The 24,927-nt window shown below is 34.4% G+C and overlaps 3 protein-coding genes across 6 annotated transcripts; all 3 read right to left on the bottom strand.

Annotated features, from left to right (window-relative positions):
* Nucleotides 1-775: 775 nt before the first annotated feature.
* On the bottom strand, nucleotides 776-2,295 carry LOC107875288 (histone H1). The gene is made up of 2 exons (XM_016721943.2): nucleotides 1,968-2,295; nucleotides 776-1,545 (listed from the first exon to the last, which is right to left on the bottom strand). The coding sequence occupies exons 1-2, from the start codon at nucleotides 2,151-2,153 to the stop codon at nucleotides 919-921; spliced, it is 813 nt and encodes a 270-aa protein (XP_016577429.1). The 5' UTR covers nucleotides 2,154-2,295; the 3' UTR covers nucleotides 776-918.
* Nucleotides 2,296-3,850: 1,555 nt separating this feature from the next.
* On the bottom strand, nucleotides 3,851-8,601 carry LOC107875287 (thiol S-methyltransferase METTL7B). 3 transcript variants are annotated; one of them, XM_016721942.2, is made up of 6 exons: nucleotides 8,215-8,588; nucleotides 6,696-6,791; nucleotides 6,376-6,594; nucleotides 5,391-5,487; nucleotides 4,454-4,516; nucleotides 3,851-4,301 (listed from the first exon to the last, which is right to left on the bottom strand). In XM_016721942.2, exons 1-6 carry the CDS (start codon nucleotides 8,500-8,502, stop codon nucleotides 4,246-4,248), a joined length of 819 nt encoding a protein of 272 aa, XP_016577428.1. In that variant the 5' UTR covers nucleotides 8,503-8,588; the 3' UTR covers nucleotides 3,851-4,245. The 3 variants fall into 3 exon arrangements, with proteins under 3 accessions (XP_016577428.1, XP_047270257.1, XP_016577424.1); XM_047414301.1 differs by having other exon boundaries at nucleotides 3,851-4,348; nucleotides 8,353-8,587; XM_016721938.2 differs by having other exon boundaries at nucleotides 3,926-4,348; nucleotides 8,215-8,601.
* Nucleotides 8,602-12,127: 3,526 nt separating this feature from the next.
* LOC107875286 (E3 ubiquitin protein ligase DRIP2) lies at nucleotides 12,128-20,461 on the bottom strand. Of its 2 annotated transcripts, none has more exons than XM_016721937.2 (7): nucleotides 19,859-20,461; nucleotides 18,636-18,735; nucleotides 17,605-17,962; nucleotides 17,033-17,481; nucleotides 16,898-16,948; nucleotides 13,790-13,862; nucleotides 12,128-12,565 (listed from the first exon to the last, which is right to left on the bottom strand). In XM_016721937.2, exons 1-7 carry the CDS (start codon nucleotides 19,971-19,973, stop codon nucleotides 12,389-12,391), a joined length of 1,323 nt encoding a protein of 440 aa, XP_016577423.1. In that variant the 5' UTR covers nucleotides 19,974-20,461; the 3' UTR covers nucleotides 12,128-12,388. The 2 variants fall into 2 exon arrangements, with proteins under 2 accessions (XP_016577423.1, XP_047270258.1); XM_047414302.1 differs by lacking the exon at nucleotides 12,128-12,565 and adding an exon at nucleotides 12,611-13,606 and having other exon boundaries at nucleotides 19,859-20,446.
* Between the last annotated feature and the right edge of the window lie 4,466 nt (nucleotides 20,462-24,927).

A 24,927-nucleotide genomic window follows, 5' to 3' on the forward strand; every position in this document is an offset into this window, starting at 1 on the left:
TTGTCGTGAAGATTGTTGAGTTCGCTTATTGTTACGTTGTTGTAATGCTCGAATCTCCACATCGGAAGCGGATCTATAATAGAAACAATATTTATATATTTTTTAATCCAATACATCAATTACTTAATAGTTGGGAGTGGATATTTGTTAGAAATAAGAAAATGAAAAGAGCAGAACGGTGGGTGAGTGGAAGAAGGGAGTGATGATGCATCAACAGCACGCAAATAAGCAAATGGACACCCTATTCAATTCAACTTCAAGTATCAAGATATGTGAGGAGAATCACAACTAATGTTGAACCTCTCCTGTTATAAAAATTTTAATAAATAATTGTCTTAAATAATAAATCAAATAAATTAAAGGTAAGTAATGGTCTTCAAAAAAATAATCAAACAAATTAAAGCAAGAGAGTGCGTCTAAAATTGAACAAATAAAAATATACTTGGGAGTCTTAAGGTCTCTGTTTTCCCGAGCTAGCAGAAAAACTTATCTTAAGGTCTCTGTTTTTCCGGGTTAACGAAAAAACTTTATAAAATCATGTGACATGTTATAATACACATTTAATACTTGCCGAAAAATTAGATACATTTGTTACTCAGTAATATCAAGCAAAATTTTAATGGTTTGTGACTTCGCATGTTGAAAATATTTAAGGGAGTTTTCAGTGCAACATAAATAGCAGATAATAATAATCATCCATTTCAATATTTAGCCAACAACATTAAATTTGGTATTTACTAATAAATCAACAGAAGATTTATAATAGAGATAAAACTCAAACTGAAAAGGATTATTATAAAACTAAAAAGGAAAATTACACTGGAAATTAAAATACTATTATCTCTATATTGGGCCGCACATACAAACCACCCACAAAGTTCGGAAAATTTACATAACTACCCTCCTCCTCCTACAATCTCACTTCTTAGCCTTTCTAACAGATGCCTTCTTCGCCGGCGACTTGACACTCTTAGCTTTCACACTCTTCACCGGAGTTTTCTTCACCGGTGCCTTTTTAGCCGCTGGCTTTGCCGCAGGTGCGGCTTTCCTCGACGGAGTCGACCTTGTTGGTGTCTTTGCTACCTTAGCCGGCTTCTCCTTCGGCGCTGCCTTTGCCTTAGTTTTCACAGGAGTTTTCTTCACCTTCTCAGCTGTTTTCGCCTTTGCTGCAGCAACTGCCTTAGTCTTCGCTGCGGGTTTTGGTTTCACAACAGCTTTAGCAGCAGATTTTGGTTTCGTTGCAGCTTTAGCCTTTGGAGCAGCAGATTTTGGTTTTGGCTTCGGCTTAGCTTTGGTTGCCTTCTTTGCTGGTTTGGCTGCCGGTTTCTTCTTAGCAGGAGCAGCAGTAGCCTTGGGAGCTGGAAGTTTGTAGGAGCTCTTCACCTTAACAAGCTTTCCAGAAGCAACAAGCTTCTTCAATTGAACAAGCAACAGTTTCCTGAAATTTGGTGGCAGATTCTTCTGCTTATCTTCAATAAACTTCTGGATCGCATACTGACTCGATCCGGTTTTATCCTTCAGCGTCACAATCGCCTCCTTAATCATCTGCATAATTCAATATCAAATCAAACCTTGCGTTAACTAATCATCAAATTAAACCACAACTTGATCAACAGGGTCGAAAAGCCTCGTCTAATCGGCAAATTAACCAACAATTCAATTCAACAGAGTCTAAAAAACTCATCTAATCGGCAAATTAAGCAACAATTCAATACAACAGAGTCAAAAAACCTCATCGAATCAGAAAATTAAACAACAATTCAATTCAACAGAGTCGAAAAACCTCATTTAATAAGCAAATTAAGCAACGATTCAATTCAACAGAGTCGAAAAGCCTCATCTAATCGGCAATTAAACAACAATTCAAATCAACAGAGTCGAAAAACCTCATCTAATCGGCAAATTAACCAACAATTCAATTCAACAGAGTCGAAAAAACATCATAACAAATATGCAATCAATTTTACCTCAAAGTAGGAAGGATGAGTAGGAGGATTCCTCTTCCTCGGAGCAGCTGATTTCTTCGCCTTAGTCTCCTTCTCCTTCTTCGGCTCATCGGTCACTACCGGAGGATTTTCTTCCGTCGCCGGCTCAGCTACCACCGCCGGTTCAGACACAAGCTCAATTGTTATAGCTGCATCTTCAGTCGCCATTGCTAAAACGAGATCTAGGGTTAGGGTTTGTAGGAAATTGGGGAAGAAGAGAAAAACAGAGGAATTTCTATATTTTCTTTGTATGAAATTCAGATGAAAATGAGCAGACTATATATAGTAAAGTGAAAGACTAGAACTCTGAAAGCTGATTGGTTAGTAGCCTATTCACGCGGATTAATACTTTAAACGAATTTTAAATATCATCCGTTGGATTAAACTTTATCGACGGTTATTATTGGTAGGTGACTAAGACACAGATTGGGAATTGAAACTAGAGAACTTGTTTTACTGCTTTGAGTTGTGTTTTTTTGCTCAGTTAAACTAGGTATAACTTGGGGTATGCTAGATGGAATTCAACCAAAATTTTTTTATTTGATAGAGAATTTTGTAAGGTTTCTAATGAGTATTTATTTGGATTTTTCGGGTGAGAAATTTGGGAGATATTTAATTTTGATTAGCAAGTGGTCTAGTTAAGGAGTTTCTTGGAGTCTTTTGTAGTTTTGGTTAATTTTAGGTCAATGCTTTGAGTAAATTGCTTGTTTTTTCTTTTGATATGATAGTAAACAAAGCAAGGAGTCATTAGAATCAAGAATTACAAAAATCAGATCAGATTTGATCATGGAACTACTGGTTCAAAGATCATTCAAGATGACCATATTCATGAACAAACTATTTGTACTTCTTGAAGTATAAAGCAAATGTATTAAAGTATTTTCCTAATAAAGCTTATTTACCTCTACTAATATTTTTCTACTATTCATACTTACGCTCGGATGATTAAATCGTTGCTCGTTTCTTTAAAGTTCCGATATAAAAATTATTTTACTATTAGTACGTAATATGTGTCGGTTACGAATTCGTTTGCTTCAAGCTTCGTTCTTGATTGAACTCTCATGTTTTCAGCTTCGATTTAAAGCGATATATGATGTTAGATATGTTGAATATTGTTGTTTAACATTGAATCATGTTAACAAAAAGCAACATATTTCATTTTCCACCTGCTACACACCCTTCTTATTTGTATGTCCCTTTATAGTAATAGTGGTGCATTTATCATCTAGGTTGGTTTGTTGTGCCAACTAAAATTCCAATGCTTCTATTTATGCTTACAAAAAAGAAGAATTCTCTCAACCTTTGAGAACTCGAGCTCACAAGGACTTGCTTTAGCAACATAATCACCATAGCTAAATACAAGCAAGTAAAATTTTGGTCTTCTTGGTGACAATGACTCAGGGTACCAATACTAGCATAGTTACCTAGTCGTCTTTCATACAACGTATTATGATCTAGCTTTTTTTCATGATACCTTTAGATGAAAACTAATTAACTTTAGCTGAAAAAGAACTAAAATGAGAGATAGGTAAGAATTTGCTCTTGAATTCTCAAGAACAAGATGAAACTAATAACTTGTGCCATTGGATATGACAATTAGGTGAAACTAACTTCAATGGGTATAACTTTATATACTGGTTGTTCTATATCTGGTAAATTTAGCATCAATAGCTTATGTTAGATGATTTTATATTGCTGAATCAAATGTAATAAATTGGTATCTCTCAATTTACTCAAGATAATATATCAGGAAACTATCTTGAATTTGTACTTGCAAAAGACTTGAACCCCTAAATCTTACATTTTGTGATATGCATGAAGCATAGATTTTAATGCAACATCTGATGTTTTCACCTAAGATACTATCAAGAACAAGTGTGATTTCTTTGCTGGTAAATTTAAAAGGCACTACTACACCTCAAATCCCGAACAAGTTGGAGTTGGCTTTATGAATATCCACTGACCATGTCGCTCTATATTTAAACTCATATCACTCCAATGTTGTTCTACAAATCAAAAATAAAAACTGTCTCTTTGCTGGTAAATTCTGCTACATAATTCTACAATAGCTTCTGTTCCCTTGCGGCCGGGGGGCAATATATTATGAAGCTGACATATGCCGGGTAGAAGTTTCAATACCAAGACACCATTGTAAACACTTGGATATATCTAGTTGCGAGCTATGCCAATGATATGAGGATTTATCAGCGAGGCAGTTGATAATACAGCTTGATGAATATCTACATCTGAGAAACCGGCTTCAGTGATATCCTTTCCTGTTTTCCGAATAAGATGACAACCATCTGCGAGCGTCTGCTGCAATGGATCAAGCAGTCCTTGAATGAATCTGAGAACTGTTCCATCTGTCCAATTGCAGTCGGAAAAGGAACAATTTTTTACTCGATCCAGAAAACACGTTCTGGAGAGACATAAACGTTTAACAGGACGAATGTAACTATTATCTTTACCTGCTGCAGCCACATGTTCAACAAAGAGGTAAATGCCACCAGGCTTGAGCACCCTTCTGACCTCTAAGCAAAATGATGAAGCATTATATCAGGACTTTATCCTTTTCAATCATCCTATCAGAGAAAAGAAAGCAAGAAGTCCAGAGGGAAGGAGTATACCAACAACAGGGAAATACACACAGATATCAGCATCCTAAGAGTCTCACTTTTTTTTTAAAGAAGACAACATGATCACCACAACATTTTGGACTATTAGCTCGGTTGCTTCAAGAACCAATGGAGATAATTATCAAAAAGAAGGTCGAGGTTCCATAGACACATGTTAGACTAACATCTACCAGAATAATCAGACTAACAGTTAAAGAAGTCTGAGGGTCACTGAGAGTTAAGATAAGCTAGAAGATTTTAGTAGAATTTAAAGCAGATACATAAGCTGCAGCATAAATAGAAATGGTGCACAACTCTCCTTCATCTTTGGTAATTGTGCATTTGCAGGGTTAACATTTTAAGATACGGTCATTGAAGTCTTATGCCGAAGCCACTCTTGCTCTCTGAACAGAAACACATTAAATGTTCAACAAGAGTCCATTCTACAGCACAATGAGCAAGTTTGGTAAAGGGCCAATGCGATGAGCCTGTTTGCTTTATATACTTATGGAGGAAAACTCAAACATGTGATAAGTACATCAAACTTCATCAGCTAAGGATATCATCTAGGATAAGAGATAAATTACAAGATAATACATAAGATACACGAAAAGAATTCGAATAGAAAGGCTGGCGGTTATATGACCTGAAATTAGATTAGTGTTTGATATGAGGTTTGCTGAAATATTTAGATGAAATTCGTGAGCAGGATAATTATATGGCTTGGACAAAGAGTAGCCTATCATTTGAACCAGAATATAAAAGCATAAAACAGGAAGAGATTACATACCCTGCAGTGTCAGATTAATATCAGCGACGGAACATAACACAAGAGTGCCAATGACAACATCAACTGAAGCATCACGTAATGGCAAGGACTCAGAAACCTGCATGAATCATCAACTTCAACTCAAATTTCCTATTACGTATTAGATATCTCTCCTGTTAATGACAGGTAAGTAACTAGGTGCCTGCTCATATACAGTATTTCACTCAACCAGCTAAAGAAAACACAACAATCACACTCTTGAGGTATTTGCATTACATATATCGGCCAAAAACACATACAGCGAAAAGCCATGATAAAAAGTGTAAGCAAAGCAATAAAAGAAGAGAGAAGAATGACTAAAGCTAGTTAAATACACAAAGAAAAGTCTGCTCTCGAACAAACAATATAAAAACGCCTAAAATGGAGTTGATTAGAACAAGGTGAACATCAAGGAAAGACAAAGAAAAAGGATATAGCACATGACAAAAAGCATATAAGAGGGGAAAAGGTAAGAAATAATGGAGACTACTTAAACTTTAACATATCCATAACTGAAAAGAAAAGAAAAAAGCAATGCCTAAAAGATATCAAAGAAAAGGAATGGTTACAAACAGCATAGTTTAATTACCATATACTAGTAGAATCAATGGAGATCATATCCATAACCAATAAGAAAAGAAAAAAGCAATGTCTAAAAGATACCAAAAAAGGAACGGTTACAAACAGCACAGTTCGATTACCATATACTATTTTTATGCTGATGCTATGACATAGAAGTATTAAACTGATCAGTGAACTGGCAAAAACACATCATAGGGAAATCCAATAAAAGAAATGCTTTATCCTAGAAGGTCTTTTATGCCTACGAGTTAACCTGTAGCTGATAAAAGCATGTAGCTTAACAATAAAGCAATTCCGTTATAACTTTGCAGTGCATTCTCCAAAAAAGCTATATAACTTAACACCATGATGGTATTTACTTGTCGATTTGGTTAAAGGTACGAACCGCATGTAAGAATTTGAAATTTGAAGGTGGAAGGCCTGCAGCATCTGCTGCTGCTTGTGCATATTTCTCCATCTTCCTGTTTGGATCAACGCCATAAACGGAAGTACCCCCCTCACTGGCATAATACTTCAAATTTGGACCTGTACCAATGCCAATTTCAAGGATTTGTTTGGCCTGACCTCTCAGATTAGAAAAAAGCTCTGACTTGTAACCTTCAATCTTACAGAAAAATGGTTGAAGTTCAGAAAATCTTATGTATTTACATCAACTACTAATTGAAAACAATCTATGCAGCTCTCAAGTGAACAAAATGCGCTAACCTCTGCTTCATAAGGTTTCATACTTGTGTTCATGGCTGTTGCATAAAACTCCTCATACCAATCTGGCCTAGGAGGATGCAACCTATTCAACATTGCCTACATGTAAGATCAGTCATTGATAAAGTCACTAATAAAGCATGTTGATGCCAGATCTGCAACATTTCTGTTGAATTGCAATTGTACAATATTCACAAATCTAGCTCACCACAAAGTTTGGCACATTATATCTAATCAGTCCCGATAACTCTTAGGAAAGAGCAGCCTAAATTACTAATTGAAACTTCTAATCATACTCGGTCCCTGTAAAACATTTTCCTGCTATAACTTGGATTTGTATTTAAATCGTGCTTCTTCCATATAGGCAGTTTGCTCAACTGTTAAAACTTCCTCAAAATGATTACTTCTGGGAACTTGAGTAAATAACAAAGAAAGACCTTTTGCTCTTGAATATTCAAAACTTTAACAACCAGCATCCAACATTTTCGACTTAAATAACTAAATTCTGCAAACTGTCTACTTACATGTGTGGGGAATATTATCTATTTTATGTCGGACAAGTTAATCAATCAAGTTCGCCTCAATGCCATTTTATGTGATACTCTTTCTTTTTCAGTCCGTTCCAAGAAAAATCGTACCTTTTCTAAATTTGAAACCTCTTTAGCTTTAACCTTAACATTTTACCATTAATGACATGTTTGTATAGTTATATAAATGTCATGACATGTTTAAGCAAAAAAATTACTTTTTTTCTCATAAGAAATGACCCTTGCGCTAAACTCTAATACCAAAAGCTAACTCACAATGGGAGATTTCCCAAGTTAATATATAAAAAAAGAAAAAAGAAACAGCCCATTCCCTAAACAATGTGGTACTGTAACCCACTCTAACACCCTGCATAACCAGACCGCCAATAGGGGCATGGACAATATAACATGGGACCCAAACAAGAACGAACCTTGCTCTAATATCATGTACGATATGATCTTTTGTCCTAACACGACTGCAAAAGCTATCTTACAAAGAGATGATTGACTAAGTCCATTTAAGGAAACCACCCCCATATATTCCTCTAACCCGCTCTAACGCCAGCGCATACCCAGATCACCAAGTGGAGCGTAGACAATATAACATAGGCCCAAATAGGAACGAACCTTGCTCTCATATCATGTAAGATAGTATGTTTTTTTGTCCTAACACAGCTACAAAAGCTAGCTAACGAAGAGATGATTGCCTAAGTCCATTTAAGGAAACACACCCGTATATTCCTCTAACCCGCTCTAACACCATCGCATACCCAGACCACCAACTGGAGCGTAGACAATATAACATAGGCCCAAATAGGAATGAACTTACTATAATATCATGAAAGATATGATCTTCTGTCCTAACACAACCGCAAAAGCTAGCTAACGTGAAGAGGATTGTCTAAATCATACAAGGATACCACCAGTACATTACTCAGTCAAACACAACAGATAAATGGTAAAGAGTAAAAACGAAGAAGCATAATATATTTGACCATGGGATCAGTAGGAGCTGAATTATCATCAGAAGCATATGAAGAATGAATAGGGTGGAATAGAGCAGCTGCTGCCATAAAGGCTCTTCTACTGCAACAAAAGCAAAATTTGTTACTACAACTCAAAGGCTCTTTAACCTTTTTCTTCAACTCATTTTCCGCTTGAGAATTAACATCTTTAAAAGTTGTGCTTTCAGAAACAGATGAATTCACTGCTTTCAATTTCTGGGTAAACTGAATCTTGGGATACAAACATGTCGAAAAGGTTGTATGTATCAACATATTCATTCTTTCAATTCCTATAATTTTGGGCCTTTGGGGTTTGTATCAGTTCAGTTCAGTTTAACTAGTCAGTCAGGTGGGAGATAAATTTTATTTTTTTTTTTCTATTCGAAAATTATACTATTATTTTTATATAGTTAAAATTATTTTTTTGCGTATATATATATATATATATATATATATATATATCAGATTTTGAGTCTCTTTGACTTCTTTGTATTTATTTTTTTATATTTTAAATTTCATAATTTAAATCCCGATTTTGCTGCTGAATCTGATAAGATAGTATTAACCCATGTTCATGCTGAAACATTCTTCACCTTTGACGCAAATCATTTTTTTTAAGAAGACAATTCTATTCTTAAAACTCGAACCTAACTCGGTAATTAAAATTGAAAAAATACCTATCCACAATATCCTTTTTATGGTTATTTTGTTAATGTAAGAAATCTGTTTGATTTTCAAACGTAAAACACTGATATTCCATTTGATTTCCGACATAAAACTCATAATATAAATTATGCATGCATTGCCGAACAAGAATTTAGGTGGAACAAAAAAATAGGAAATAAAATACATGTGGTAACAATATCTAACAAGTCTTTTAAAAGGATAACATTTCATTTTTGAAATATGACCTTTTTTAATTTTTTAAAAAAAGAATGCTAACATCGTATGGTAGCTATATTTTTAAGTGTAAATAAGGATACTAATTAGGAAAATTAGAATAAACTTTGGTGTCCATTCCTAGATTCTTAGTTATTTCATGTTAAGAAATAGTAGATGAAACGAACGACACTAACGAGACATACCTGCATGCAAAAAGTATCTTCATATCTTTTTGTAGGTGCATTCATATTTACTCTAAAATGAACATTTAAAAGCATTGCCTCTTGTTGCTACTGTTGGTTGTACAGTATATAGTACTATATGTTAAGACAAGTCAAAACTAAAGAGTGTATTTGGTAAGAAGGAAAATATTTTTTAATTTCTTATGTTTGGTTGGCTTAAATGTTTTTCAAATCAACTTATTTTTCTCAAATTTAAGTAAAATGACTTCCCTTTAAAAAGTAAGGAAGACCTTTTTCAGAAAAAAAAATTCAACCTCACCCTCAACTTTCCGCCCTAACCCAAGTCTCAGGTACCAATTTCTGACACTAACATGGGATCCAACTCCCGATTCTCGACTTGAGAATCTGGGTTAAGAGTTGGAGTCGAGTCTCGAGACGAGAGTTCCAGTAGGGTCGTAGGTCGAATGTCAAGGTCGGGTTCAGAATTGGGTGTCGGATAGGATATCAGGGTCGAGTCCTGAGTCAGGAGTCAGGGTCGGGTCTCGGATTAGAAGTCAGGGTTGTATCTCAGATTGGGAGTCAGGGCCAGGTGTCGGGGTCGTATCTCGAGGTTGGGTGCTAAGGCCAGAAGTTGGGGTAGGGTGTCGAGTCGAGAGTCGGAGTCGGGTCTCAAGTCAAGAGTCTATGTTGAGTCTCGGGTTGGGTCTCGGGTGAGAAGTTAGGGTCGGGCATCGAGTCGGGAGTTGGCGTCCGATCTTGAGTCAAGAGTCAAGGTCAGGGCCACGGTCTATTCCCGGGTTGGAAGTCAGGGTCGGGCCTCGAGTCGGGGTTTAGTCTCGAGTCAAAAGTCAGGGTCGGGTCTCGAGTCGAATTTCGAGGACGAAAATTGGGTCGAGAGTCAGGGTCAGATCTCGAGTCGGGAGTCAGGGAAGGGTCTCGTGTCAAAACTCGGGTTGGGTCTCAAGTTGGGAGTCTAGACCGGGTCTCGGATCGGGAGTTAGGGACGAGTGTTGGGGTCGGGTCTCGAGTCTAGAGTCGGAATTGGGTCTCAATTCAGGAGTCGAGGTTAGGTCTTGGGCTGGGTGCCAAGGTTTGGAGTCAGGGCGGGAGCTTAGGTCAGGTCTCGATTCGGGAGTCAGGTGTCAGGTTTGGGTCTCGGGTCTTGAGTCGAGAATCAGGGAAAAATTTTGAGTTGATAGTTGAGGTCGGGTCTCGAGTTGGGTGTTGGGATCAAGTTTAGGGGCGGGAGTTGGGTCAGGTCTCGAGTCGAGAGTCGTGGTCGGGTCGAGAGTCGGGAGTCAGGGTTGGGTCTCGAGTCGAGTGTTAGGGTAAGGGCCCAAGTTGGGTGTCGAGGTCAATTTTCGAGTTTGGTGTCAAGGTCGAGTCTCGAGGTGGATTCTTGGGTGTCGAGATCGCGTCTTGGCTCGACTGTCCGGTTCGATTATCGAATTTGGAGTCTGGGGCGGGTCTCAAATTGGGTGTTGGAATCGAATCATGATTTGGGTGTCGGAGTCTGGTCTTGGATCAGTCGGTGGGGTTGATCTCAGGTCAGAAAATATTTTCCTAAAATGTAATTTTTTTACTGTCTAGCCAAATGCTAAAAGATATACTCCGAAAAATATTTTTCATTCACCTAACAAACACTAGAAAAAAAAATTTGAAAAATATTTTTCACTCACCAACCAAACATGAGAAAATTCGTAAGAAACCAACTTATTTTCCATGAAAACATTTTCTCAACACACCCTAAAACTAGATGAATGAACAGAAATATGTAAAAAATAACTACACAATCAGCCATCATGACACTATTTGAGACTAGAAGAAGAAATATGAAAAACTACAGGTTCAAAAGTATAGTATATAGTGTTGGGTTCAAAGTATATGAAATGTGTGAATGGAAAATGGAGGAACCCAAGTGGAAGGAAAAATAAAGAAGAAAACACTAAAATGGAAAGTGTACTCTAAAATGAAAAATCTACTATTTCTCCCACATTGGTGGGAGAATGTGACTTTCAAGTGTTTATATTAAGAAACATTTATTCCACTTGGAAAGTGAGGCAAGAAATAAAAGATGTCTCGCGCTGTCATCATCGCTCGGCTTCGACTTTGGAAAATAATCAATGAGATTTATCTTTTTGGACAAAATTTAATCCAAAGGGAAAATAAAAACGCAATAAATTTTTCTGTGTTCTGATCCTCCAGTTATATGCATGCATGCAGCGTTTCGAACTGATGTTTCAAAATGATGCACTGTTTCAAACTGATGCTTCAGATGGATGCAATCCTTCAACGAAATAACGCTGCCTCATAAAATGGTTTGCCTATTCGGAAAAGATGCAATCTTTGGACAAACAGAAATGATTTTTCCGGAAAGGTCACACCTTTTAAGTGAACCATTGCCACTTTTCATAAGAGGCATATGAAGGCTATATAAACCTGCGGTCATCCACAGGTTTAGATACGAATTTTTTGAAATACAAACTCTCTTCTTGTCTTCAAAAACATTATGTGTGATCAAACAAACTGTTGAGTGAGTTCGTTGAATCCATCAATTTGAGGTACCGCTATTGTTCAGATTGAAGGCCATTTTATCCTGAGAGAAAGATTCCATAACCTCGGGTACAATGAGAAAAATTATTTCTTAAGGACACTCCATGAAGTGGCCTTAAAATTCTATTTGATCTCTTTTCAGAAAATTAACACACTTCTTAGATAGGTTATTCATAATCTAGTATTGAAGGTGTTAGGTAACTTCATAAGTGTTCCTGTCTTAGACTTGAACTAGAGTTGAAGTTTGTGTTGCATGTATACAGATTCTTGTACCCGAACACCATAAATTAACATATAGAGCCAAAAAAGGTAATGTGAGGATTTCACTTGAGATAAATAGTTGCACTTTCTAGCTATTCTTCCCATGCAACAGAAAAGCCCCATACAACAAGGGCAGACAAACTGAGAAAACCAATCCAATAGTTTTACTTTAATACATACTACCATGAATTGAGAAAAGGTGTAAATTTTCTCAAAATTCATCCCTTATGATAGTACAGGGTAGTGTACAATCATACAACACAGGAGAAACGTGAAGTAGGTCCATTTCATTTTGCTTGACCCGGAACCTTACGAGCGTAAACCAGCACCATCACAAAATCCTTTGCTGATGAACCAGTTGTAACTGTTATTCTTTCTGATGTAGTAGTTTCAAGCCACATATCTAGCAAAGTGTTCACTTGTAAAGTAGTATCTATCAACTGGCCCATACATCTAATTTCAACCTACAAAACAACATAAACAGTCAGCAGGAGCATAGAACTGGAACCATCATGATGTGCTTTCTAAATTGGAATTTACTCAACGATAACAGTCTCTCTTCTTTCTTGCTTCCTTTGTTCGGATGATTCCACCCAGCACCTGCTACCTCCCACCAGCACAGGTACCGGGTAATTCTGCCCACTAAGGCTTAGGCAGATGGGAAGAAATCACCTAGTGTTTTGCCTTCGTTGACAAGTAGGCCTCACCCTTAGATGCAACAATCTCTCTTTCCCTCCTTCGATAAATACAGGGTTAAGAAGTTGGTTTACTTCTAAGAAAGACGAATGGTATCAGTCACAGTTGTCACTTCCAGACGCTTCACAAAATAACACCCACTTCTTGAGTCACGGATCGTGGAAAAAATGTAGAATCAGTAATGCATGAGAAGATACAAAATGGTAACTGCAAATGCTAAAACTCATCATAAAAACCCAACACCCTGAAACTCACCTGCTTGACTTTGTCTTCACTTGTGATGAAACACAATAACCTTGAGAAAAACCCACTCACTGATAGACCCTAGAACCAAAACTATTTATAACTGTCCAGCTCTTTTCTAGAACAACCTCACCAACGACTTGATATAGCCCAGCTTCGGTTTGTCTAAATATTTTTGTATAAATTGCTTGAAACAGCTACTTCTTCCAATATTACAGCTAACACGGATTACTATTTTCGCAATGTATGGTGGAACACAAAATGCTATGGTTGTGCCAACTTTAAACTTCTTTACAGCTTTTTTGCTTCTGAATTCAAAAGAAAATAAAAGGTAAATATAAAAATAACTTACTCGTGGATGCACACATATTCCCTTCGGACATCACTTAAGACATCTTATCCAAGGTTTATGTTACCAAAACAATTGAACTGCTCGAGGTTTATGTAACCAAGCATGATGCAAGGTGATTTAATTCATCTTAAGAGTGGGGCTTCAGCACTGAAACAATTTGTGCACCTTCCATTTCCAAGAAGTTCCTCAGTTGAACCAATTCTCTTAATACTTCCTAATCCCCGAAGGACCAAAACCAACTAGATCAGTATCACACCCAGCAGGACAACGAATTACAAAAAGAATCAACCCCCTCCATATTTAACTAGAACTTTGACAACAATGTTGGATTCTTTAGTGCATAAATGTTGACAACATTCTTTAAGTGCTAAATGACAGTCAAAGAGCAACAAATTACCTCATCTTCGCTCGTAAGATCTAACTTCCTCATCAGATACTTTTGGATGTAAGAAACAGGAACACTGCCATTCCTGCAACAGAAAGGAAATAGAACATGAATACCATCATCAATCCAATAAACAAAATGTGCAAACAAGTCACACAATGCTAACCTAGTGGCTGTATCCTTCTATAAGCGGACAAGTTAATCTTAATTTTAGAGCGCCGCTGTTTATAGGAGAAAAGATTCTTTCACAAAATAATCTATATTTTTCTGGTTTATTAGTTTTTCTACTTTTCCCTTGACCCTTCATATATCCCCTCTCAATCTCAACAAGGACCAATCAATTGGGGGAAAGTCAGAACGGATCGATGGTGGTACTCATAATGCCAGAAGAAATAAAAGGTGGATTATTAGTATCACACCCCATTCAATATTAGCAAATTCAAAAACCGAGCCAATGATATGTTAGAAGACTACCAATACATGAAAACATTGGTGAGAAAGTGGAAGTAAGGAATTATATGTGAGGTATTTCATATAGGGCAATACTTTAGTTCCTATATAACAAGTGAAGGGGAAAAAAGGATCGCCAAAGCTAAAAGCTCAATGGATAAAAATATTGGCAAAACAGTATGCAGTATACAGATATTAATCTACAAGGTCTTCCAAGGAGCCCCAGAAACAGAGAAATGCCATCTCAGCTTATCCCTAACAGAACAAAGAGGAGGAGTTAATGGTGTTAGATGAGTCGCTCGGTCTTACCTTTATCAATTCTACCAAGAAGAACCATTGTAGTTTATAACTATATCTCTTTTACCTTGCACTCAAGCAAATTTTGTAAGTTGAACTACAGGAATTTGTCTTAACTAGTCGCATTATTACAGAACACGCTGACAGGATAGACGAGCTTCTTAATGGTTCAAAAAAAACAGTTGTTTCTATAAAGTACTAATTTCTTCAGATTTTAGCTGTCTTCCACATCTTTTGCTTCGACTCCAAAGCTTACATCCTCTACATATCTCTAAAAAGAAATCCAATTGGCAACATAAGGACACCTGATTATAATAATGGTTTTAGGAGTGAAGTATCGGACTGAATAAGAATTCCAAGCTAGTTGAGGTCTATTATATGAATCTTCAACATAAAGTCCACCATTTGGGTCCATTTCAACCTAATACACAAATGAAGTGAGGATTCTCATACACTAGAGGTTCTTACAGAAGCCTGATGTAAGCGTATCAAGGCAACTATGCCATAATCACAACTAATTGGTATCACCTATATATCATCTGCTTTCTTTCTTTTCTATTCTTCTCAAAGTCAGCATGAAATTTGAGAGATTGTAGGCCACAACTATCTCCATGTAATTCTAGGCCTGCTTCATCTCCTTTTAACACATTCAATAATTAATGTACTTATTTACTAGTGCATTTGAAGGTCTACATACATAACAAAAATCATCTCTGGCTACTTTCTCCCACTTTATCATCTATACGTGCTTCTTGTACCTTCTCCTAATCTTCTATGAATGCCTATCGATCTCAATATCTGCATTTGTATGACGCTTCAACTGAACAACAAATTGCTCTTAATGATCGAATGGGTTAGTAGTCCAAATGTGAACAACTCGGGCAAGAATCCATCAGGCAAGGTACTAAAATGGACCCCCTACCCCCACCCCAGGTCCTCATCAAGTTGCTTCATTAGGTTTGTGCCTTGTGGCAGTTAACAGTTCTCCTAGTTAAAGTTGGATATTATGCCCTTCCGCTATATGATGACGGGGTAATTTGCATCATGCATGGAATTGTAGCATATATAAATAACTCATCCAAGTGCGATCGTCGTCTTAGTTCAAACTATATTAGATTCTCTCTGACTAAACCTGTTTCCGAGGGGGTCTGATTTCCAACTCACAGAACCATAGATTTTAAGAAGACCAGGGGTCTAATTTCCAGTTGATCATTCAACTGGTTCAATCAGTTCTAAAAGCAGGTTTAGCTATATATAGCCTGGTGTGTAGTGTTAACTATATGATGACAACAAGATGTCCAAATCCTTCAAATAAGGTAAAGATAATACAAGTTAACTTCAAATAGACAAACATGATCAATCAATGGAAAAGACGAAGCTGTCTAACATGTTGGAGAGTACTATCCTTGACCGGATGTGAAATATTCTCTCAAATAATATCATGCTACAGGAAAGAGGTCAACCAACCAATAGTAAATGAAGATGCGTTGGAGAGGACATCAAATGGAAGTGGTAAAAGACCACAATAAGCATAACTAGACAATAATCAATTATCAGAGACGAAGATCAAAGGAAACAGAAAGCTGGGAAGACTTGTATGAATATTACTTACAACTAAATGTATACTGGTTTATGAAGGTATAAGATTCCAGGACCCTAAATATGATACAAGATTTTACTGCTTTAGACAATTTGAATCCTAACTCATCACAAGAGAACAGATAAAAATGGATCATGACACCACTTATTATCGGAACTTGTTAGTCCAAAATCTAGCTTTAGTGTCAATTTCAATCAAAAGTACTTGTAACTTTAATCTAGGTTTTATCTTTCTTTCCTAGTCTTTCTGGTATACCCGCAATTTGACCCCACCTGATGCACGCCTATCACTCCAAAAAGAAGTGTGTGTAGATCAGCTTGTTAAATGCTCAAATCTAATGGATTAAGTCAAATGCTAACTTGGTCTTCATGGCAGATAAATATGCTCAGTTTTAAAGCTTCACCAATATAAATCTAGTATCCACACTCTTGGAACAAGACTACGTACAGTTAGCATCATTAGTTCTTCTTCCTTTCTTGGGACTAGAAGAAGTAGTTGATCTCATAGTTACAACCAAAAGAGACCAGTAGTGTCTTCGTTCAATATTCGAAAAGAAGAAATGGTATGTGACCCCCTCCTCCACCCTCTTACCACATAGTTAGTGCAACAGATATCAAGGCTTTAAGTACCTAACTCCTGCAGCGATAGACATTCTTTGTGCAATTCATTCGGATAATTAGAGCATAACTAAGAATGCTAAGCCTAGAAAGAAGCAGCATCACAAGACAAATTGTTTCACTACAAGACTGGAACGAAATCACAAATGAACTTACTTTATTCTCAAGTAACTTGCAGAAATTTGGGGCAAGGGTGCATCTCCCTCCCTGCAAAAGATAATTGGAGCAGAAACATTTAAAATATAATTTCTTTCACAGAAAAGATATTTACAAGATAAGGCAGATTCTTACTTATCTTCGGAGGCCATTAATGAGAACCAAATTGGATTATTCCTTCTTTCACATTTGGTAGTGATTGCGTCCAACACAGTTTGTGGTGAAATAATAAATCCTCCATCTGATGTCGCCTTCTTTTGGCTATTTCTCCGCATCTTTTTAGGTTTGTCTGTCCCCAAATGAGCAGGTTCATTGTTATTATTGTCATCGTGGACATTGATTTCTTGTCCATGTCTTTTTGCTTTAGGTTTACGGACATGAGCCTCATTGTCAATGGACTGAGGATGTTCTGATATGACAGTAGAACCTTGGGAAGTAAACTTCGCAGACTTGCTCCGATTCGCTACTTCCACCAAACAGTTCAAAGGCTTCCACAAATCAACTTTACTTTTCCACTGGTCCATGCCATTCTCTGTTTCATTATCGGGAGTGGGTTGGCCAAATAGCTCAACACTAGAAGAATTCTGCAAAAGAAGCATGATTAAGTGTAACAAGAATATCCACCTATATACGCTTGACATCAACCACGGAAAAGATTTCAACGAAGCCTTACATGAGGCACCACACCACCAAGAATATTACTTTACCTGCTTAATGTTCTGAGTAAACTTGTTCAAAGTCTCAGGTGAACTAGCGCTATGCAGCTGATCTTCTGCGGAACTTTCATCTTTCTTGACAGGTTTCTCAACAGAAAATGTGGAGCCTCGTAATAATTTTCTTGCCACTGATTTTGATCTTCTTCCTGTTGTTCCAGTCTGTGTTGATACTCTTGGAGTACTGACCACTAGTGATGATAGTGATCTCTCTTTTCTCCTGATTGGAGGGGTAACTGAAGGCACAGGTTCAGGTGCCTGCGTTATTGAAGGCACAGCTTCAGGTGCCTGCACCTTTTGCCTCTTGTAAGGGAATATCTTTGCTCTTATATCTTGCAGAGTATGATCTGGCCTGAAATGAAAAGAAAAAAAAAAGAAAGATTTAGATGGGGTATGGCGGAGTTACAACAACATACCCAGTATATTCCCACCAAGTGAGGTATGGCAGAGTTAACCAACAGAAAAAAAAAAGATACATCAGTCACTTTGAACGTGTCCCATTAGTAACAATGGGATCATCTATTTATCCATCTCTTGACTGGAGCAGGTTTGGAAAAGTATCTTGGAATATCTAGGGTTGGGCCAAAAGGGTCTCTTAACACCTTCTTTTTCTTCGAGTTATTTACAAAGACTAAGGTTCAAAAGAACATCATATAGCAACCAAGCAAATACTATGCGCTAAAATGCATGTATGCACACCCAGAATCAGCAAAACTCATGCTATCTAATGAAGCATCTCTGTGAGCCTAGCCTAAGGAAAACGGTAAAATCTTTCACACCTGAAGTTGCTACCTGATATCTTTCACACAATACACCTCTAACTTTTTGTTGCACATCAAACTTCAGAGGGACAGCAAAACATGGCCAAAGTGTCATATTTACTAGAGGTTCCATGTGGTTGAACAAAATGCAAAAGCAAAACTAGAACTATCTACATCAATATGTCAACTGACAATTAAGCCCATTTTTGCATGTTAGGATTAACAAAAAAAAAGTGAAAAGGAGTGAGACTAAAAATATATGACCTCAATTTCTCTAATGGGATACAACCCAAGTCAATCTTGCATATTGGACAGCATTCCGTTTCTTCATCAGAGAGCTTCTTATGGATGCATTTCCTGCAAACTGGGTGAATTTCAGAAACAATATTAGCACAAAAAAAAAAGATCATCTTTTCTTGAAACAACAGAAGCTAGTGTCAGTACAGCCCAAACCAGAAGAATGTAATAAATTTTAATTCATTCATCAAAACGTGATAATTAATGCGATAATATACACTGGGAAATCAAAGCATGCTCCTTACTGTATGATCACAAAGAAAATAATTTTCTAGAAATGATTGCAAGAGATATTGCATGAAAATAAGTCATGTGCCACTTGACCACATATTATTGCAGCTCAATTATATATGTTCAACCAAGCATCAAGCATTTATCTTGAACAGAAAATTTCCATAAAATTGGCAACTGTTGATCATCTAATTCATTACCATTGAGTAAATAAGCGAAACTCATTTAAATGAAATCAATCAAACAGCTGACTAGTTCCATTTAGTTGATCATAAAACCAAGATATTGACCAAATGTACTGTTTGAAAGACTCATATAATTGTATACGCATAGCAGAATGGAAACACCCATCTGATGGTACACTATCAAAGATTAATACGATAATATACACTATTTAGGGAAAACAACGCATGCTCCTCGCTATACAATCACAAAAAATAATAATTTTCTAGAAATGATTGCATAAATGACACATATATTTCATTTGAATTTTCCAAATGAATAGTTATACAGCTCAATTATACATGGTGAACAAGCATCAGGCTTTTATCTACTTGAACAGAAAACTTCCATATAAAATCAGAAACTGTTGATCATTTAATTCATTACCACTGTGTAAATACGCAAAACCCATTTAAGTTAAATCAATCAAACATGTAACTAGTTCCATTTAGTTGATCATAAACCAAGAATATTGACCAAATGTACTGTTCGAAACAACCTATAATCGTTCGAATACTGCGCGCAGCAGACAAACAGGCACTGTATACGCAATTCTCTAAACTTTTTAAACTACCTAAAACCTCTAAGCACATAGAGAACACCATGTTGTGACCGTATCAAAGATTAATCCAGCTAAATTACAGTAAACAAAACAAACCCAGATCGAAAATTCAAAATTCAAATATCTCACATTGACCAAAAATGAAAAACCCATTGCATATCAAAATTATACTCACATGTATGAAGACATTCGGAAATAGTCGTAGCGTCTCTGAATAGCTTATGACAAAGAGGGCATGTAATGCATGCCGCAATTTTATCTCTCTTGACTTTCACAACTTGATTCGGCATTTCCTCTCTATCAATTATATCCGTAATTCCGAACAACCTGTTTGAATTACAATGAAAATCCAGCTGCCGTTACAGCTCAAACCCCACGTAACTCAACCAGTGCATGCTACACACACGCAGAATTTACGTCCATTGAATTCAGTCATTCACCCCTCTGCATTAAACCCAAAAACAGAACCAGCAATCATCAAGCATAACACAACACAGAAGGAGTAGTGTGAATCTGGGTCAAAAAGTTTGGAAATTTGAGTAAATGGGTCGATTTAATTTGGGAAAAGGGGAGATGGGTTGGTGATAGATTGGGTAGTGGGGAAGGGTAAGGTGGGTGGGGGGTGGGTGTCGACGATGATCTTGTACTGTTTCTTCTTCTTCGTATTATTGTTGTGTATGTGTGTTGGGTTATTTGGGAGTTGAAATCGAGAAAGTAAGCTTCACAATGGCGTCAACAAAATACAATACTTTTCCCTACTTCTTTAATTATTTCGGATTTATTACACCTTTTCTATTTTTACTGAGGTGTACTAGTATTAAAGTTTTTTTTACTTCTACTATATTTATTCTTTGTTTTTAAATAAGTGTTGTTTAAAACTTATTTTCTACATAATCAAGAATTTATTCATAATCTTTTTAATACTTCCTTCGCCTTTTCTACTCATCCCAGATTTTTTAATTTAATTTCTCATTTTACTTATAATTTTTTATTAATCAAGATAAAATATTTTCTTTTTCTTTTTTATCCTTAATATTTATTATGTTTCTCCAAATTAAAATATAAATATCATTTAATAGGGGTATTATGATAAAATTGTCATGTTATTAATTTTTTTCTTAATCAATATATAATGTCAAATTGGGATGAGTAAAATAAAATAAATGGAGTATGTTTTTAGAACAGATAAAACTAGGATAAATTTGATAAAATTACTTTTAATTTTGTGTGACCAAGTCAAACACATATTTATAAATGAAGGGATTATTATTTTTCTATTTTATAGATGCAATAGTATTTTATTTATTTTTGCTTGTGTGGTCATTTCTTCCTAAATAAGTGATGATTTTTTTTTCCAGATAAGTGATTCTTTAGATAATCAATGACTTATTATTCTTTTTCTATTTAATACTTATTTCAAATACGTTACTTGTTACGATTGTTGTATTTTTACTCATAAGGATATAGTATTGATTTTTTTTTTTTTTACTTCCACACTCCTTTATTCTATAAGTGATTTTTAATTGTTTTTTTTTTTTCTAAATAAGTGATATTCAATATAATTAAATATTTATTGTATTTTTTATTGAATACTTAATACTCATTTCAGACATAGTACCTATTATTGTTTTTCTATTTTTACGGATGTAGTATTAATTTTTCTTTTAATTACATACTCCCTATTTCAAATTAAGTGATATTTTAATATTTTGTTATTATGTATCTAAATTAGTGACATTCTGGATAATCAAGGGATACTAATAATTTTTAAAAAAAATTCTTTTAAATAACGAGAATTTTATATAATCAAGAAGCTAAAGAATTATATTTTCTTCAAAATATTTAACAAGGACAAATTAATAAAAATATATTTTTAATTCTTTAGGAACAAAGTTTCTTGAAAGGTATGTCGAAACTAAAAACAACACTTATTTAGAAATAGAGAGAGTGTAATAGCTTCTAAAAAGTACATTTTGTTTTAAAAAAGATTACCAGGCTCGCGGGGGGAGGGGGGAGGGAGGTTAAAATGTGCCGGTAGTGCTAAAACAAAGGGCCTAATTGTACGTGGATGTGCATGTTAGACAAGACGAGCTACTTAAATTCCTAATCGAATATAGAATTTGAACTTGAAAATTTGAGTTATTTTAAGTTATAATTTTAAAATTTGAAATCATGATCTGGACATATATTCTGCTTTAAAAACCATGAAAATTTCGTGACCAAAGCCTCAAAAGTTGATGATTTTGGGGGACTTTGAAAAAAAAAATGAAGGCAAATTTATAAAATCCTTTTCAAAATCTATGGTCAAAGCTATTTAAAGACAGATTTATAAAATCTGATTCAAATCTATGGGTGATACTTGAAGATAAATCTTCAAAAAATGATTTAAAGTTATGGTCAAACAAATATTTGAAGATAAACTTTTAAATCTAATTCAAAATTATGACCAAAAAAATATTTAACGATAAATTTTAAAAATCTAATAAAAGATCTATAATCAAATCTTATTCTCTGTCCTTAATTGAGAATTTTTTTTTAAGAAAACAAAGTAAACCTCTAAAGTTGATCTTCGACAATGTTAAAAACTTGAAAATATTTGAAGATCAAATTTTTAAAATCTGAATAAATTTTACAGCTAAAAAAAGATTTGAAGATGAATTTTCAAAGTCTACTCTCAAAATCAATTGTCAAACACTATCTTAGTTTGTTGTAAATTGTAAATTTATATTTAAAGATCCATATTTATAGACCTTAACCCAATAGATAAAATTGTTTCGTCCTATTATTGTGTATATGCTGGGTTATTTGGGAGTTGAAATCGAGAAAGTAAGCTTTGGCTTCGACTTCACAATGGCGTGAACAAAACTGAGTACTTTTTTTCCTACTTCTTTAATATATACTTATTTCAGATTTATTACACCTTTTCTATTTTTACTGATGTACTTACGTACTAGTATTTAATTTTTTTTTATTCTATATTGATTAATTGTTTCTAAATAAGTGTTGTTTAAACTGTTTTCCTACATAATCAAGAATTTATTATGCTTTATTATTACTACCTTAATTTCAGTGTTTGGATTGTAATTTTATTCTTAAATAAATGTATATTTAAGTTTTCAAGAATCTTTGACTCTTTGTAATATAGTATATTTTTAGAAGAGATAAATTTGATAAAATTACTTCCAATTTTGTGCGACCAAGCCGAACACTTATTTATAAAGGAAGAAATTAATATTTTTCTATTTTTATTGATGTAACAGTAAATATTTCTTTAGTTGTATATTAATTTCTTTCTAAATAAGTGGTATTTTTTTCTTCTAAATAAATGGTTCTTTAGATAATCAACGACTTATTTTTGTTTTCTATTCAATACTTATTTCAAATACGTTACTTATTATGATTTTATTTTTTTACTGATACGGATGTAGTGTTAATTTGTCTTTTGAATTTCATACTCCCTTATTCTAGAATAAGTGATTTTTTTTTTCTAAATAAATGATATTTAGCATAATTAAATATTTTGTAACGTTTTTTTATTTAATAATTAATACTCATTTCGGACATAGTGCCTATTATTATTTTTCTATTTTTACGGATGTAGTATTAATTTTTTAAAAATATTATATACTCACTGTTTCTAATTAAGTGATATTTTAATATTTTTTATTATGTGTCTAAATTAGTGGCATTCTGGATAATCAAAGGGATATTAATAATGTTCTTCTAATTTATCTTTTTTAAAATATCGAGAATTTTATATAATCAAGAAACTATTTTCTTCAAAATAATTAATAAGGATAAACTAATAATTTTTATTTTTTAGGAACAAAAGTTTCTTGACTGGTATGTCGAAACTAAAAGCAACACTTATTTAGAAATAGAGGGAGTATAATAGCTTTTGGAAAGTACATTTGTTCTAAAAAAAATTACCGGGGAGGGGGCGTAAAATGTGCCGGTAGTGCTGAAACAAAGGGCCTATTGTACATGGACGTGCATGTTAGTCAAGACGTGCTACTTGAGTTCTTATTCGAATGTAAATTTTGAACTTGAAAAATTAAGTTTTTGAAGTTATAATTTTTAAATTTGAAATTATGATTTGGACATATATTCTACTTTTAAAAATATGAAAATTTTGTGATCGAAGTCTCAAAAGCTGATGATTTTTGGGGACATTGAAAAAAATGAAGACAAATTTATAAAAAAAAATTCAAAATTTATGGTCAAAGCTATTTGAAGACATATTTATAAAATCTGATTCAAATCTATGGCTGGTACCATGAAGATAAATCTTCAACAATTGATTTAAAGTTATGGTCAAATAAATATTTGAAGATAAACTTTTAAAACCTAATTCAAAATTATGATCAAAAAAACATTTAAAGATAAATTTTTAAAATCTAATAAAAAAATCTACAATCAAATCTTATTCTCTTTCCTTAATTGAGTTTTTTTTTTTTTAAGAAAACAAAGTAAATCTCTAAAATTGATCTTCGACAATGTTGAAAATTTTAAAATATTTAAAGATTAAATTTTTAAACTCTAAATAAATTTTACAGCTAAAAAAATATTTGAAGATAAATTTTCAAAGTCTACTCTCAAAATTAATTGTCAAACACTAACTTAGTTTGTTGTAATTTTTTATTTAAAGATCCACATTAATAGACCTTAAACCCAATAGATAAGATTATTTTTAGGTTTAGATATATTAATAGAGATATTTGTACTGTCACATAAATCAACATACATATAAAAACTTGTACATAATAATCTTATACAAAATTCGTCATAGAAATCGTACCTGAAGTAAGAACTTAGCAGAAGAGTTAGTTGAAAAATTAGTTTCTACTTCCTTATTCTAACTTCTGTTACCAACGCCGTCAATGATTTGAACAAGTGTAGAACCCTAATAAATGAGTTAGGACCATTTTATAAAGTTTAGATTTAATCTGGTGCGTTCATCAAGTACTTGATCTAATAGTTGAGATTTACTTTTCTTTTATTATTAGTTATGGGCTTTTAATCAACTAAGCAACACATAAATTAATAAAATTAAATTTTACATTCTTTCATTTGACCCAATGATTCCATAACACTAATTTTTAATGATATATTCATCATTTAAGCATAAAACAACTCTTTTCTATAATGTCAGTCAAAATATGAAAAGCCACTAATGTAAGTTATGATGATTATAGATAATTTAATTTTGGGTCACGCTTTACTTTTTCATATATTATAACATCA

This window comes from Capsicum annuum, chromosome 6 (assembly GCF_002878395.1).
Source record: "Capsicum annuum cultivar UCD-10X-F1 chromosome 6, UCD10Xv1.1, whole genome shotgun sequence".
NCBI classification, from domain to species: domain Eukaryota; kingdom Viridiplantae; phylum Streptophyta; class Magnoliopsida; order Solanales; family Solanaceae; genus Capsicum; species Capsicum annuum.